This window comes from Anas acuta, chromosome 9 (genome assembly GCF_963932015.1).
Source record: "Anas acuta chromosome 9, bAnaAcu1.1, whole genome shotgun sequence".
Taxonomy (NCBI): Eukaryota; Metazoa; Chordata; class Aves; order Anseriformes; family Anatidae; genus Anas; species Anas acuta.
The window spans coordinates 13,965,843-13,981,686 of NC_088987.1; the positions used below are offsets into that span (position 1 = coordinate 13,965,843).

General features: G+C 43.2%; 2 protein-coding genes across 3 annotated transcripts in view; both read left to right on the forward strand.

The window, feature by feature from the left end:
* The window catches only part of PLEKHB2 (pleckstrin homology domain containing B2), a 367,257-nt gene that overhangs the window by 56,483 nt on the left and 294,930 nt on the right, over window positions 1–15,844 (forward strand). The gene's annotated exons all lie outside the window — the stretch shown is intronic.
* The window catches only part of AMER3 (APC membrane recruitment protein 3), a 36,149-nt gene continuing 20,426 nt past the window's right edge, over window positions 122–15,844 (forward strand). For both annotated transcript variants that reach the window (XM_068692211.1, XM_068692212.1), the window contains exons 1-2: window positions 122–280; window positions 6,840–9,839. In XM_068692211.1, coding sequence (XP_068548312.1) covers window positions 6,861–9,821 — 2,961 coding nt within the window. In that variant the 5' untranslated portion in view covers window positions 122–280; window positions 6,840–6,860 and the 3' untranslated portion in view covers window positions 9,822–9,839. The remainder of the gene's footprint in view (window positions 281–6,839; window positions 9,840–15,844) is intronic.

Genomic DNA, 15,844 nt, shown 5'->3' on the forward strand with positions numbered 1-15,844 from the left:
CACCAAGCAGATGGCTGAAATAAGCGTCTTTCCTAAATCAAGCTACATGTGGAAGCCTAGAATCTATGTAAGGTATGAAAAAGCTGCAAGCAGGAGGAATGAGGGGGTGGGGATGAAGGAAGAAGGAGGAGGAAAAGACGGGGGGGTGGAGAGTAACACTGGAGAGCAGCAGTGATCCAGCCCCTCTGAATCTGAAAAGCATCACCGGAGCCTTTGGATAAAGACCTGCTTCAGCAGCAAAGCTAGGAGGGAGAGGATTTCTGCTCAGTGATAAAACATGGTGAGTAGGATTTCTGTGATCTGCCTTGTTGTTTGCTCTGGTGCAATGGCACTTTGCTCTGACAGAGACTCCAAGGGACTGTTATTTGGGGATGACTGCTTGATTTTGAAGCATCACTTTTTAATTATTTTTCCATACATCTGACAAGTGTATGCCTGTGTTTATATGAATGTACACCTCCTTTTTAAGCAATAAATTACTGAAAATGGCCAAAGCTGACAGGGTTAACACTTTGCTGTCTGGTACAACAGGCTGCTGGCCAGGGCAAGTAAAGATGCTCTGATTCTCTTTCAGGTACACAGCAGAAATTTCTGCTCAGCTGCGTTCTCCTAGCAATAGACTGATGATTCAATAACTCCCTGTGCAGGAGTTTATGGTGCCTTTTATATGGTGTGTTTAAGAATGTTTTGAGCAGTTACATTTCTTTCAGCCTCAGGTGCAGAAGAAAACTGAAGGAGAGGTGCTGAGGTTTTGTCAGAGAAGGAGCCTCCTTTTGTCATGGTCTCACCCTCATTCTTCATGCCTCACACGGGGCTGGGGAGCCAGTGGGTGCTGTAGTACCCCAGGGATCCCTCCTGTCAGCATATAGCAGGATAATATGTTGGGAGTAGAAATGTGGTTAATTTTACTATGCTAAAGCCTGAGCTTTACAGAACAGTTGGCAGGGCTTAAAAGAAGGTTCAGACTTCCCTACAGTACATAGCTAATAAGATTAAACGTTTAACTACATCCTTCTGGTATTCTGCTGGGGAGTATAAGATTTTACTTTGTGGGCTCAGTGGAATTAAGATTTAAGAAAAAAAAACAACAATGTGCTTTTTCCTGGTTCTTGTGAGAAAGCCACCGCCTGACCTAAATGTATATGCAAATAATTAGGCATCCTGGGTTACCCTAGAGAGACAAATGATTAAGAGGAAGGATAAGATACAGCCAGAAACAAGGAGTACTCCTAACAAGAAGCGTGATCTCAGTGCAGGTTTGTGTGTCACACAGGTTTCTTTCAAAACAAACATTCTTCTGCATTGTGAATCAAGCCTCTCCTGATTACATCCTCCATCCCTCCCACCCTGGTTCCACCCTGTTCTGCTCTGTTATCTGATGGAGATGAGATACTACCAAGAGTAATCAGTTCAAGTGAGAAGATGAACACTGCTTTAAAATCCTCTTTGGTTTTCACCATAGGAACTGTTATGCTTATTTGCTCACTGGAAACAGTGTACAGTGACTGCAGACAGGATATCACCACCCATCAGCAAGCATTGTATTGATTTATAATTAAAAATGCAATTAACAGAACGGAATGTATGCTCATTATTTTTAGTATGTATTTCCATTATTAACGTTAATCTTTGGAGCTAGAGCTAAGGTTTTTCAACAGTAAATAAATGATCTTATTCCAAAAATAAGCCCCGCTTTACTGGGAGCACAAGCTCTTCATGCATTGCTAATTGATTGGATCCTAAGCATTAAAAATGAATATCAGCCACGGACTGACTGTAAAGGTGGCTGTGGTTTTCAGCTCCCCAGGCTTATTTGTTGATGCATTTTAGGACTTCCAACTGGTGCCCAGCAAAAATCCTCTCGAGGTTAACTAGCCATAGGAAGTGAGAGCCTGCCAGAGCGCTCAGCTCTTTTCCCTCTCCCTTTGCACAATAAGTCAAGAGATATTCTAAAATAAATTTCATTTTTAAGTGCACCCATTTCAAGCATAATACATGTCCAAATGCCTAAAGCAGATAAATGTTGCCAGGAGATTTAATTATACTACCATTTTCATTTGAAAAGCAGGAGTAACATTTTCAGAGGTAACTGATACTCAGGATCTTCAGTCTCATTGATATGAAGCCACTTGTGAAAAAGGGATTTTGGACTCACTCCAAACTTTTATCATAAAACACAAAAGCAGTGCAAATACACTTTTCCTCACATTTTTAAATTTAAAAAAAAACAAACAAACAAACAGCAACAACAACAAACTAGAGGAGTATGCGAGGATTATCAAATCTTCTATTTAATAAAGGAAAATGCTTGAAGGGGGGTGAAACTAGACCCCAAATGGAAAGCAGAATTCTGCTCAGCAAGGCCGTGAGGCACCACCTCCACAGCTTGCCAGTTTTTATGAATTAACTGCTTGTAAAAAAGTGGAAAGGGCACTCCTATCTACTCTGAAAAACATCATCTGTATTCTGAATTTTGCTAATTTCTAGTCTCCAAGAGAGACAATTATATATAAATTACACATCAAACAAGCAAGTGAGAGTGTCCAAGGCAGACAGCTGAAAAGATTTTAGAATAAATGAACCTCAATTATACTTTTCCCTGCTTAAAGCAAAAGTAATTTTGAGCCAAATTTGCTGAAGCCAGAGAATTCATCTAAATTTCCTCTTCATATTCGTATTATATCTATCTGTGCACTCAATGAAGCAAATATTCCTAGTTTCCCATTAGGCTGGTCTTCCTCGAATTACATCCAAGAGGACTGGTATTTTAGGTACTGACACATTAAAGCACAATCTGTTTTACCATTTCTGAGAAGACAACTTAACCTAACCTTTCCATTGACAATTAAGCTGTTAAAGTATAAGATAATAACTTGGACACCAGCCCAAAAGTCAAAATCAGTCTTCCCCCATTCCTCCAGAGGGGGGAGATCCCAGGAAATTCCTATGTCTCAGCCTGGCTGAAGGCTTTGGGTTCCATGGACAGAGGCAAACGTGGCCCATCTCTTCTCCACTCTCCATGCTGGAAGTAATATTCAGACAGTCTAAATCCTGTCCCCACTCATCTTCCTCCTGCTTCCTAATGAATCTCCAGACCAGGCATCCCATGCTCCTCTCTAGTCTCCTCGTCTGTTGACCTGCACTGAGGTTGAATTTAGGCCATCTGAAGATGGGTCATATTAACCAGAACACTTACCTAATTCAGTCCAATCCTTTAACCCAGGACTATTTGCAATTGCTTTGACTGCCCTAAAAACAAGTCTCCTCAGCCCACACACGTATTTACCTCCTCATTCTAAAACTTCAATTCACTTTTAGGTGCATCACAGACACAGTAAAACCCTTCTGTGTTTATGAGAAGGCTGTCAGACACCCTGCACAGATGGTATACATTTGAGCACAAAGTATCTGCATTCTATGAGCAATGTTATCCAAATTTGAAGAAAATCCTTATTTCCATATAAGCCCAACATTCGGATCTAATTGCATGCTTAAAAACTTGTAAAATCCTAAAGGTGAGCAGCTAGTATGACCAAGACAGACAGAAGTACAAGTTATGGTAGATTGGAAGCCTCAGCACTGCTGTACCTAACAGCTCTGCAAATGACAATTGATCTGCAGCCCAATAGAAGATTCAAGGATGCCTTCTGTCCAAATATGTGTTCCATAAGTAATTACATACATGTAATTCCATGGAAAAGAGACCAAGAACCACTAAGGAAGAAACCATCCAGAGTGTGTTGAAAACTGAACAAACCAGCCTTAGTAAACTGACCTCTGGTTTCCACAGGTTTCTGTTCTTAGCGATTTTTCTGTAGCGATTTTTAATTGCAAAACATATTTCTACTGCAAAGGTGGAAATCAATCCCTCATATACTCTTGATCCCTGTGGAAGAAGAGAGATAATGCAAGCTATGTCCAAGAGGAGAATAATTAAAAAGGAACATAGGCAGTAGTGTGGCTGAGTGCACATGTCAAGAAGTCCCAGAGGTGTACCACCTTTAAATGAGTAATTTTTCATAGTATTTTGATGAGCTTTACGTAACCACTGGAGGGTAACTTTTTTTTTACACTGATTCTAACTTCACTGGTACAACTTCTGGGGTTACAATTTGCATCCCTATAGAAAGAAAAAAAATATGTATTGTGGTATAGCCCATTACAGTCAAAAGTGTTAAAAGCGTTAGTAAGTATGTGAATAGAGTGCCAATGCATAAATATTTTTGTTCTATATTTGAAAAGAAGCAAATCAATAATTTATGTCATGAGGCTGCAGAGGAACTCATAGTAGCGGAAGTTGCAAAACAACACCTGGGGTTAATACTCTGAAAAATCTGCAGGTTCTGGTAGTTTTCACTCCTTTTTTGAAGCTCATTTTTAACATTTTAACGGGGAAGATTCCCAAAGATGTACCAGTGTTCAAATAGGGTAAGCAGGATGACACAATGAACTAAATACTAATCTGGCATGAATCCCGGGGGAAATGAGAAAAAGAATACATGGAATTAAATAGAGAGATTAAACAATCATAGTGCAAAGATGATGATTAAATGCATAGCAGTTCATTTAAAATATATATTTTTTTCTCATCAGAGGAAACTGAAAATTAAACCCAAAGATCTCTCAGAAATGTTTGCCTTTCTGCCTTATGACTTTCTCACTAAAAACTGATGCCACGTGATAGTGAAAGATGGCCCTGTCAAAATCCCTGGCAGCGCAGGCATGCTATATGTATTCTCAGTGCAGATGTTATTCAGGACATTTGGGATTTCATGTTACAGTTGTCCACCTAATCTATAAAAAAGGAAAGAAAAACAAGAGTTGAGGTTTCTACACCCAGCTACCAAACCAGTAGACCATTGTTTCTCTTATCAAGGAGATACAATCCAGATCAAAGTTTTCTTTTCTCAAAAGATTATTGACCAACATACCGAATTCTTTGCTTTAACAACTGTTGTACTTGACAGTAAAACAAAACCACCTCTAAAAAGCCTTTTAAGACAGCAACAAAGTATTTACTCACAAATATGCAATTTCCTACAAAAATTACCCTTGCTTAATACTCAGAATGGGTAGAAACAGCTGTAGGACACTTAAAGAGCCCTTCTAAGCATAACATTGCTATAATGCTGGCATTTGACAAGTCACAGGCCTCTAAGGAAACTCTCAGCAGCAGGACTCCCCACAGGAACACAGCACCTGCTTCTACCGTTGCAAGGAACTGAAATGTCAGACACTTTATTTCTGGGTTATTATTAATTGGCCTTGTGTCGGCTCTTTCTGGTTATTTTCACAACTCTGTTGGAGTTCTGTGCTCTGAATTTCTTCTCAATTGCACCTTGCTTTTCAGACAAGGAGTGTAATCGTGTCCCAGTGACCTATTTCTGAATATGCAAACCAGGTTTTCTGCAGCACCAGTGAACTCCAGCTAACTGACAGCATAGTAAAATGTTTACTGGCTTTCATTAAGAACGCTCTGCAATCCTCACATGCAGCCCAAATGCAAGTAAATATGCCAACATCCCAGTCATACTGACAGACCCCCCATTACACCACCCACCACATTTTCCATAGCATTCATGCTCTGTTGATGTAGAATATTCCCACCCTACCCTTATGTTTCCTACCTGTTGTCAGTGACCTACATTTAGTTGTAAATATCGCTGATTGCCTGCCAGTTTGCAGTTTGGATGAGAAGCCGCCTGTCACTTATCGGCCTGTTGGAGAAGTGCTGGGGGGGACAGAGCTGGCAGATACACAGACCTGTATCCTGTGAAGTGTTGGTCACAGTATTACTGCTCCCAGCAAACCCTGGCAACTGGTAAGCCTCTGGAGGCTACACACAGCTGCTGAAGATCAAGGAAGCCTAAAGACATCTTTAACTTTTACTTTAGGAGTATGCAAAAGCTTGTCTTGGTGCTGAATTTAAAAATTCCCTTGCTTACTTCAAACTGGGTCCAAGAATCTTATATGAGGTTTTTCTCACATGAGTATTAGCAATTTTCATTTCATCAGAGCTGATATATGTGGTTTGTCCAGGACTGATAGGTATAGCACTGCATTGTTTGTGCTCATTTCAGGGTTCAAGGCTCCAGGCAGTTTTAGTTATGTCTAAACAATTTAAAACAAAACGAATCTTTCATTGAGGTATCATTAAGGAAAGTTCTTTGAAGAACAGGACTTAGAATTTTTGTTCTGCTTCCCATCCAGTAAAAAATGGTTTCTCTAAAATCTTTCAGGAAGTATTTGTTGTTATTGTCTTACTCACAATTCAAAATGACTTAAGGCAGAAAAGAATCAGCTGTCTCTATGAAATAACTGCTGCAAAATGGAAAGGTCACAGCCAGCAAAATTGATAATTAGATGTATGAAAACATGAAACAGGTTTAATATTACACCATATAGGTAGAGACCAAACTTGACGTTGATACAAGTAACAGTAAGTTTAGAAAGAGCTAAGCAACGCGCAGTGCAGATTCACCTTGCCAATGCCCACTGTTCTTAATCCTAAATCCAAATACCCCTTCTTTCTAATGAACAAAATGTTCTTGGGGCCTCACCTCCCAATACACAACATGTTCTGTCTTCTCCCTGCGGGATCTTCCTGCCTCTACAAACTCAACTTTCACTTGCTCTGTTTCTCACGCAATACCAGTGATGGGAATTTCAGGTGGCAAACAAGAACAATTATATAATGCTGTCATGCTTAATATCTGCTCCTCTATTCCCCAGTTACAGATGAGCACCTGTTCCAGCTGGTCTCTTCAGAGACTTTTAGCTGACTGCTCAGTGCCAGCCATCAACCTAACAGTACTCTTGTTCTGCTGATTCCTTTACAGAAACAGATGTGAGAAAACAGCATGGAGCTCAAGAGAGGAAAAACCTTCATCAAATCCAGTGTGCAACATGAGAAAGTGCCACCAGAGCACACAGCTTCTACAATCAAAAATGATATAGGGAAAGACAAAAAGGCAGCCCTGGAGGGAAACCAAAGTGTAGCTGAAGTCCAGCTGGCATACCTGGCCGCACACAAGAACTACAGATTTTCCACCAGAGCAGCAAGGAATGGTGCTGGTGACAACAGCCTGGACAAATCATCTGGGTCCTCCTACAAACTTGTAAGGAAGAGTAAAACCCATGACTGCGTTAGTGAAGCAGATAAAACAGAGCAGTGCAGCCCCAGCAACAGGGCTTGCGAGGAAGGTTTTTCTGGAAAGGGGAAGGGGCGACTCGTCAATAGCATCAGCTTTTCGGGGATGTCCAGTTCCAGCAGCAAGAAAGAGTGTGTAGTAAGCCCCAGCCAGTCTGCCTGCAGCAGTCAGATGATTGATTACAGGAACTTTGTGCCACAGATGCCTTTTGTACCAGCTGTTGCAAAAACCATCCCCAGGAAGAGGATATCCCTCAAGAGATCAAAGAAAGGGCTCAGAGATATATTTCATATTAAAAAAAATAAACCGGAGAGCCTCACATTCCTGGTTGAGAAGGACAAGAACCTGTCCTCTCCAGGCTGCAAGAGTGAGTTGCCTGGGCGTCTCGCAAAGTACCTTTTCAAAACTGGAGAACCATTTGCAGCCGACTGCTTGTCACAAGACTGCTCAGACAGTGAACTGCAGTCTGACTCTTCCTATGACTGCTGCAACCCTCTGTGTGAAGATGTTGCATCGCTGAAGAGCTTTGACTCCCTCACCGGCTGTGGGGAAATCTTTGCTGATGAGAGCTCTGCCCACCTGGAGCTGGAGAACAGCAAAGAAGTTCTGCTGAGACGAAGCAAGCACAAAGAGAGCCCCATCATGGGCTCCTTCCAAGGGGGTGTGGAGCAGCTGGCCTCTCCGGGCCAGAATGAGACCGTTGAATTTGGGAAGTTTTGGGACAACATTAACAAATCAGTGAGGCTACATCAGAGCACGCTGTTTGATAAGAAGTTACTGACAATGCCTGGTTCTGACATGGGCAAGGCTGGAAGCCAAGCTGCTGCATCTGCAACAGACCCCCAGATGTCACCTGATAAAGATGGTGACAATTCCAAAGAGAGCTCCACAGAAACAGAAACACCAAAAAGTGACAACCAGGAATCCATATCCACGAGTGACGAAGGCTACTATGATTCGTTCTCTCCTGGACAAGATGATGAAGTAAAGGAAGCTCAGACCCCTGGGGTCCCAGGCAGATTTCCAAGAGACAGCTACAGTGGAGATGCCCTTTATGAGCTCTTCTATGACACAAATGAAGTCAAAATAAACCCAGTCCTAGATGATGACTTGTGTACATCTGAAAGCATTTCAGAACAAGCCATTGAAATCCCTTTGTCCATCTACAGCTTTCATGTTGGAGCCGAGGAAAACACGGCTTCCCAACCAGCTGTAGACATCATCAGCCAGGGTTTTTTCCACAGCACATGGAAAGGCAAAGAATGTTTGCTAAAGCTCTGTGACACTGAGCTTTCGCTAACCATGGGGATTATAAACTGGCTGCGAAAACACTCGGGGCTTGTTTCCTCCCCAGACTCTCTTCAGAGCCCTCAGCCACAGCCAGAAAAGGGTAATCATTCACCAATCCCTCCCAGCCCTGGTCCCGAGCACAACGTGAGCACAGCACAGCAGGAGAAACAAAGCAAGGAAGATTCATTTAACCGAAGGGTGTCTGTGGACAAAAGCAAAGATGCAACCCAGGCCTCTTCAGTAAATATTGCTGAAAGAGACTCTTGCACTAATACATCTGATTTGGATTTCCGAGGAAGGGAAGGTAATCACCATGAGCATTCATCTACAGTGCCTGGGACTGCGGAAACCCGTGGTGCATCAAATTATGCACCACAATCACAGGCAAATGGAGACAATCTGCAGACAAGTTCAGAAGGATACGAGACATCTGAAGATAGAATTCCGCTGGCAGAGAGCTTGAACAGACAGAGTGGCTCACAGAGCTCTGAAAGCCTTTTGTTAAATGATAATCATGAAGTAGAATCATGTTACTCCTATAAGACTGCTGCGACCTCACCTCTGGATGCCCTTGAGAGGGAGGACAGAAATAAACCAATGTATCACTCTCTGTCTGGTTGCTGTGACAAACCACCGCAGCCTCTTACTCTCAGAGGCTTCGAGAGCTACATCAGCCCCACACCAAAGGAGAGCAGCACTAACATCGTGCAGCTCTTAGAGCGATGCGTAACACAAGTGGCATCACTAAAACTCGGCTATGAAAACAAGCACCTGGAAGACAAATACATTGGGAATGAAATGAACAATATCATTTGTAAGATGTCTCAGTACAAAAACAAGCTACTGTTGCAAAATGAATGCAATTGTGTTGCTCAAAAGCCAGAATACCCCAGTATTGCTTGCACAAACCAATACAATTATGAAACAAGTTTCCAAGCCAGCAGTCTATATCATTTGAAACAAAATGGGGAGCAAATTTGCTCCGAGGACCAGAAAGGTAGAGCAAAAATCCTAGATGAAGTTGCTAGAGACAAGATCAGTTTTGAATATGCCCAGCTAAATAATCAAGCGTTCTCCTATTTACAAGACTTCACATTTGGAAGCGATTCTGCTCCTGCTACAATGCTCAGCAGGCCAACATTTTTACCTCTCTTTAACTCTGTCTGCTTAGACATACCTGCTACTGTTTCATCAGCTCCCTATGGCACTTCCATCCCTCCAGCTGAGTCACTGCAGCACAGGGAGGCCGAGCAGGGCAGCCCAGGGCCCTGGCATTATGCAGAGTCCCCTTGCAGATGCCTAGCGGGGGTGACAGCTCTGTCCCCTCACCCAGAGGCAGCAGCCCCGGACACAGCAGTGGTGGGGAGGAACCAGCAATAACACTCCTGTGCAGAGAAGGTGAGTGCTTATGGGAAGTCTAAAATAAATGTGAAATGTGAATGACAAACATATAATACACAATAAATGTGAAAAAATAAATGTCACGTTAGTGTGGTTGGTAAGAGTGATCAGAATTTCAATTACACAGTTCTCCATACCAGAGGCCAGGTACAGAAGGTATCACATTCACTGAATCTTATGAATGTCATGGCTGAAGCCCAATCTTCTTCCTCAGTGCAGCAGTTTCTACACAAGTTGAAGCAGGGAAACTTTCTCCTTTTCCTTCTCCAGGATCTGCCATGTTTGGAACAAAACTGGGGATGTGGCTGCCAGGCCACAGACTGCAGAAAGCATTCAGCCTGATTCTCACCATGTCATGACATGCTCTTGCTGCATAATGACAGCTTCAAAATTATTCCCTGCTTCCCCTCCTTGGTGACAACTGGACATCAGACAGCTCTCTGCTGGAGTCCTTATGCGTGAGCTGCTGCACAGAGGGGTCACTTGAGAAGCCAGGCACTGACAGTGTTGTCACAGGCAGTCAGACATACTCTGTCCTGCAGATGTGTGCATACGGTGCACCCTCAGGCACAAGGGGAAGCCCACAACAGTTCTCTGCTGCTGCTGAGTGTACCAAAAGGATGCTCTTCCTTCCCAGCAGGGTTTCGGGCTGGAAGGCTCTCCCCAGCACGTGCAGCTGGTCTCAGGCCACGTGGCAGTGGGGCAGTGTGGAAGCTGGAGCTAAGACAACCTCACAGTTAGCAAGCGCGACTTGACAGGCTGTGCAGGAGAGGGATTACAGGGTCTGCGCTGTACCTCTAGCTTTTGAAAGTCCTTGCACCACACTTACAGAGCAGAGGGACATCCAGCAACTGGTCTCTGATATGGGGTAAGAAACACCTCTGAGGTACAGCAGGCAGATCAAGCACACAGCCTCTGTGCTCGTTCGGATTCGTCCATCACATGAGGCTTTAGGCCAGAGCAGACTCTATTTATAGTGCTCTAACTCTACTCCAGCTGAGAAATCCTCTGACCTCCAGCTGCTGAGAGGAAACTGTCCTAAGAAGGAAGCCTTTGGAGGTGGTGGAAGGTAGAGAAGAGGCTGTAGTAAGGGACACGACAGAGAATTAAGGAACAGCTCATTATTGAATAGAGGGGCCCAGAGAGCACAGCACTTCCCTGGCTCTTGTTGCTCACAGCACTGTGACTGCTTCCTGGTGATCTCTAAAGGCTTCCCAAGAAGCACAAAATAAAAAGAACAGTGTTTCTCTCTGTGTGTGAGCACAAAGCATCCTTACAATTTCAAGTCCTGGGAGGTTCAGCCACCCACTTTGCTATCCACATCTTCATGAAAGTGCCCTTCGCCACTAACAAGTCTTCCAATGCATGGGAGAGGTGTTTTTCAGGGGTGTCTGTGAAGTTAAGAGCCAGAGACTGTCAGTCTTCAATACCCTTTACTAATATATTATCCATTTATAACCTGTTCAGCAGTTTGTGGTCATAGATCATATATGCAAGATACCAGTGCTCAGCACAGCTTTTTGGGTTAGAACAGCAGATCAGTGTATGTATTGGCCCAATATTTTCAGTTCATTGTGGATATTAATCCACAGGTACTGCTAAGAATATCCCTGCATTTGCAGGCTAGGAATTCACAGAGAGATTCTAATTTTGAGAATTCACTTGCTTACTGGTAGAAATGGAGAATGGAGCCATAGCTGCTGTGACTGTCAACATAGCTGCTGTGACGTGGCAACTGGCTGTGTCCTTGCTCTGCACAAGACACCGTATGGGAGTAGACATCACTGCACTCGGGGCACTTTCTAATGCCTTGTATCAAATGGCAGCTGCTGGCTGTCACCGCCTGTCAGCACTCATGCTTGTGGTGTCAGAAATGTGACACAGCTTGTGCCCTGTTACCTGTGTCCCAGAGTGATAACTTAGTTTTTTTTTTTTCCAAAAGGGGCCTGCCAATTTTTGATAGAGGTTTTCTAACAGTAAAATGAATGGCATTTTGAAATATAGATGGGATTTGAGCGACTTTGAGAAAAAGTCTCATCTAGAGGAATCATTTCACTACAGGCTTGCTGTTGCTTACAAATTCCTTACAGAAAATGAATTTACATAATAATTAAAATGGCATTTAACATTATTAGAAGAAATGGCTATGGTGACACATATAAACATTGCCATATGACTGAATTTTCCTACCCAATGTCTTCTTGCCTGCCCACATTAACAGATGGCTTAAAGGTTTGCTGGAAATCTTAGGTTTTTTGGAATATGGCTCAGGAGCTTTACCTTAACCATGGGGGTGGTGGTGTATGAGGCAAGATACAAACAAGGTACCAACTCTGAATCCATGGAGACAGACATCATCAAGAAACACTCCTACTTCAGACATGCCTGTGTAAACCCCAGGAGCTTATACACAAGAATGCTCTAAGGTTCACTGCTTTAAAATGGCAGACTTGGGAGCTGTGAGAAGTGACAGAGCCAGACCCAGCTCCCTGCTTTGTCCCTTAAAACAAATGTTGCATGAGTAGCTCCAGTGCAGCCCCTGCTTCTCCCATGGACTCTTATGGTGGGGAAGGAAGTCAACTTTCTTATCATTTATCACAGGCTGAGGAAAAGCTGATGGAAAAAGCCATTTAAGTCTCCATCCATTGCCACCCTCTCCACATGTCCCCATGCATACAGGAACAAACAAACCCATCCCCTCTGCTGCAAGTAGTGTGCGGTGTTTCCCTGAGCCACACCTGGCCTCCTGGGTTTCTAAGCATAGATGCTAAACATAGATGCACAGCTTCAGTGATGAACAGTGCAAGAAGTGGCAGTCCCAGTTCTTCTTCTGTTTCTCTCTTCCCTGGTGTTTTCGTCAAAAATTTGCAAATGTCTCATATTTGAACTCAACAGGACTTTGAACCCTGATAGTAAACAGCACCCTTGTATGGGGGTACAGAAGGGTTATGTAGACATTGGAAATTCCCAGCTAGTTGTCTTCAAGCAGGAAACTCTTCACTCTCAACAAGGGACCTCTGTCCTAAAGCAGTGTGTTGGGATCTCTTCTCGTGGCTGTGAAAATCCCTGGATTGGGCAGAAAAGGCAGACAACACTGCGTGTCACAGCACCTGACACAGGCAGACCAAAGCCCTCTCTGCAGACAGCAGCATTTCAGACCACTGAGCTATTTCTACCACTTAAGGCGGTTTGAATTGCATCTTCCATTGACTGGTAAAGGTGGTGGAGTGACAAAAACCACACATGCTCCCACCAATGCATGCTCATTTCGTTCAAATGCTGAGCAGCCACATTATGCACCAGTTGATGGTTTTGGTTGTGTTTTAGCGATAGCACTAAAAGGAGTGCATTGGAATAAGCTCGCCCTCAGGTCAGAAAAGAATAGATAACTGTCTATCAAAGAGGGGCTGTCATAATATATAGGGCAGCTGTAGATGAAAGAAGACAGCATGGCATATGTGATTGCTGTTATCAAGGAACTGAGATTCAGAGGCTGATAAAATACAGCCCAGACACTGTGAAGTGACACAGTATTGTGTATCTGATCTTTACCAACAGCAGGGCTACATGCAGTCTAAGCAATTTCTGTAATGTTTTTTAATTGCCTCCTTGTTAAATTTTATCCCCTTTGTCTAAAGTAAAGCTGCATTTCTGCCAGGCAGGTATTTCTCTATCAGCCAGACATAGGAAAGGAAGAGACTGCAGGACTTAAGTTAGACAAAAAGGCAATGCAGAATGTGCCTCATATGTATATAGGCAAATGTTTGATAAACTACAGTATTACTTCGCAAAATGGTCACAGAGATGCCTCAATAGGTGAAAAAATACAGGCAGAATCCCTCTGAAATGCACACATCAGAGAAAGAGCAGGGTAACACATTCAAAGCCTGGAGTAATAAATCCATATGTTCCTATGCTTTCTCCATGGCATAGCAAAGAGGTCCTCTCCCAAGTCTCACATAATAAAATGTAAAAACAATAAAATGCACAGACAGACAGCACATGTGATGCCTTGGAAATGCCCCTGGCTCTGAAACATACACCTTTATAATGTGACTTGCCCAGATTGTCCTGCACTGAACCAGATACTGAAATCTCATCTGACAGTCCACCAGCCACACACACACACATGTGCCAGCACATACACACACTCCCATTCTGAGGAAAGCGTTGTAATGTACAAATGTCCTTTTTGTCACATACGGTACCACATAACCAAGGAGCATGGAGACAGAGGTGACAGGTCATTGCCTCTGCTAAAACATTCAAGTGTTAGTCACCATGTGCCCAGATACTTGGGCTAAATGCTAAATTAAACAATTTTCTCCTTCATTGAACACTCTTGCTGCTGGACTTGGCTCTGTCTCATCGTACTGTCTTCATGGGACCTTGTCATCAATGCTTATTCTACCCCAAATCAGAATTCTATCAGAATGAAGGAAGGTTCTTGCCAGCTTATTTGCTAGAGAAAGGTTTTTCAACAGAGTTATCAGCACAGATGATTTCTTACATGGCAGATGCACTGTAATGCTGCTAAATGGGTTTCATTTTAAAATTGAAGAGATTGATTTGCTGCTTTACTTGCTATTGCAGTAGGATGGTTTCCATGGATACAGTCTTATAGGGACTCTATTTTTCCCCTGCTGACAACAGTACAGAAAGCTACATTCTCTTCTTCTCTGCACCACTATGAATGTGGAGCCAGGGGAATGATTCCCAGATTTAAAACTGAGCAGAATTTGTCTCCCAGTCTCTGCAGCCTTGCATCTGAGATCTTGAGGGGGGTGGCGATGGAGGAAAGGAAAAAAAAAGAACAGTTTCTTTGGGCAGCCGTATGGGGTGAGGGATGGGACATAGTATACAAAAACAACACTGTATGAGACATGGGGAGAAACCAAGGCAGAATGCAAACAAATTAACTGTTTATTTGGGGGTGTGACACAACTGCAAAAATACAAACCAGGCTTTGGTTATGGAAGTTTATGACATTATAGTATCTGCATGGAATTTAGCTGAATATTGTCCCATTTGTTTTAATGAGAGGATGAAGCAGTTTCTGCTATCCTGAATAAAACCTGCTTCCATTCTGTTTTGCTGTTATGCACAGGAAGACAGAAGGGTGGGAAGAAAAGCAAAAAATTTGACCATCACAGTGAAAGGCATGAAGCTCTGCTGTTGTGAGTCAGTTCTAATGAACAGTAGCACAGGGAGCCTGCACAATGAACTGCATTTCGAAGGACTCTTCTAAGGAAATATCCCAAATGAGCACAGTTTCCTATCGGGTCTCGTGGAAGGCTGTTTTGTTTAAGCAGCTCTCCTTCTCAGCTCTTCAAGAAAGGCTAGACTGCATACATCTGGTGTGGCAAATTTCTTGTTTCGTTCAAAGCATAGGGACTGCATCTCATTTACAACACTTGAAAGTGAGAAAGAAGTTCACAGTTCTTGGACAGCAATGCAGCTCTGGGTAGGAAGGAGCGAAGAGGTGCTGCATGTGAGATTCTTCCAGCTGAGTAAGGTGTTAAATTTAAACCTCTCTCTCCAAGCACCGTGGGAGGCCTATTCAGGTAAAGCTCACTTAGTGCCAGTGGCAGCCAGTGATGACAATTGCTCAGATGACACCGTCAGATGGCAGCAGGTCCGGGTAAGGAGGTTATTTGAGATCTGAGAAAAGGGAAGGCCCTCTTTGTCCCTATATCTGATTGAATAATTCTCATTTCACAACAGAGAACAAACAAGGAGAATGCAGATTTTAATGGCCTGTCTCCCTGTTATTGATCTTCTCTAACTGTGTTAATTTCCTTCCCAAATTTACCCCTTTTCCTTTCAGGACAACATTCCCTCCAACTTGCCTCGTGCAGGTTCATCTCTTTCCTCTCACATTCTGTACATTCCTTTTGCTCCCTCGTGGTCGACACAACCTCCTTCACCCCCCTTCCATTTCCCCACCTGCCTGCCAAACCTGCACCTCCTGGCAGCCTGGTGTCCCTCCCAGACAGCTCTTC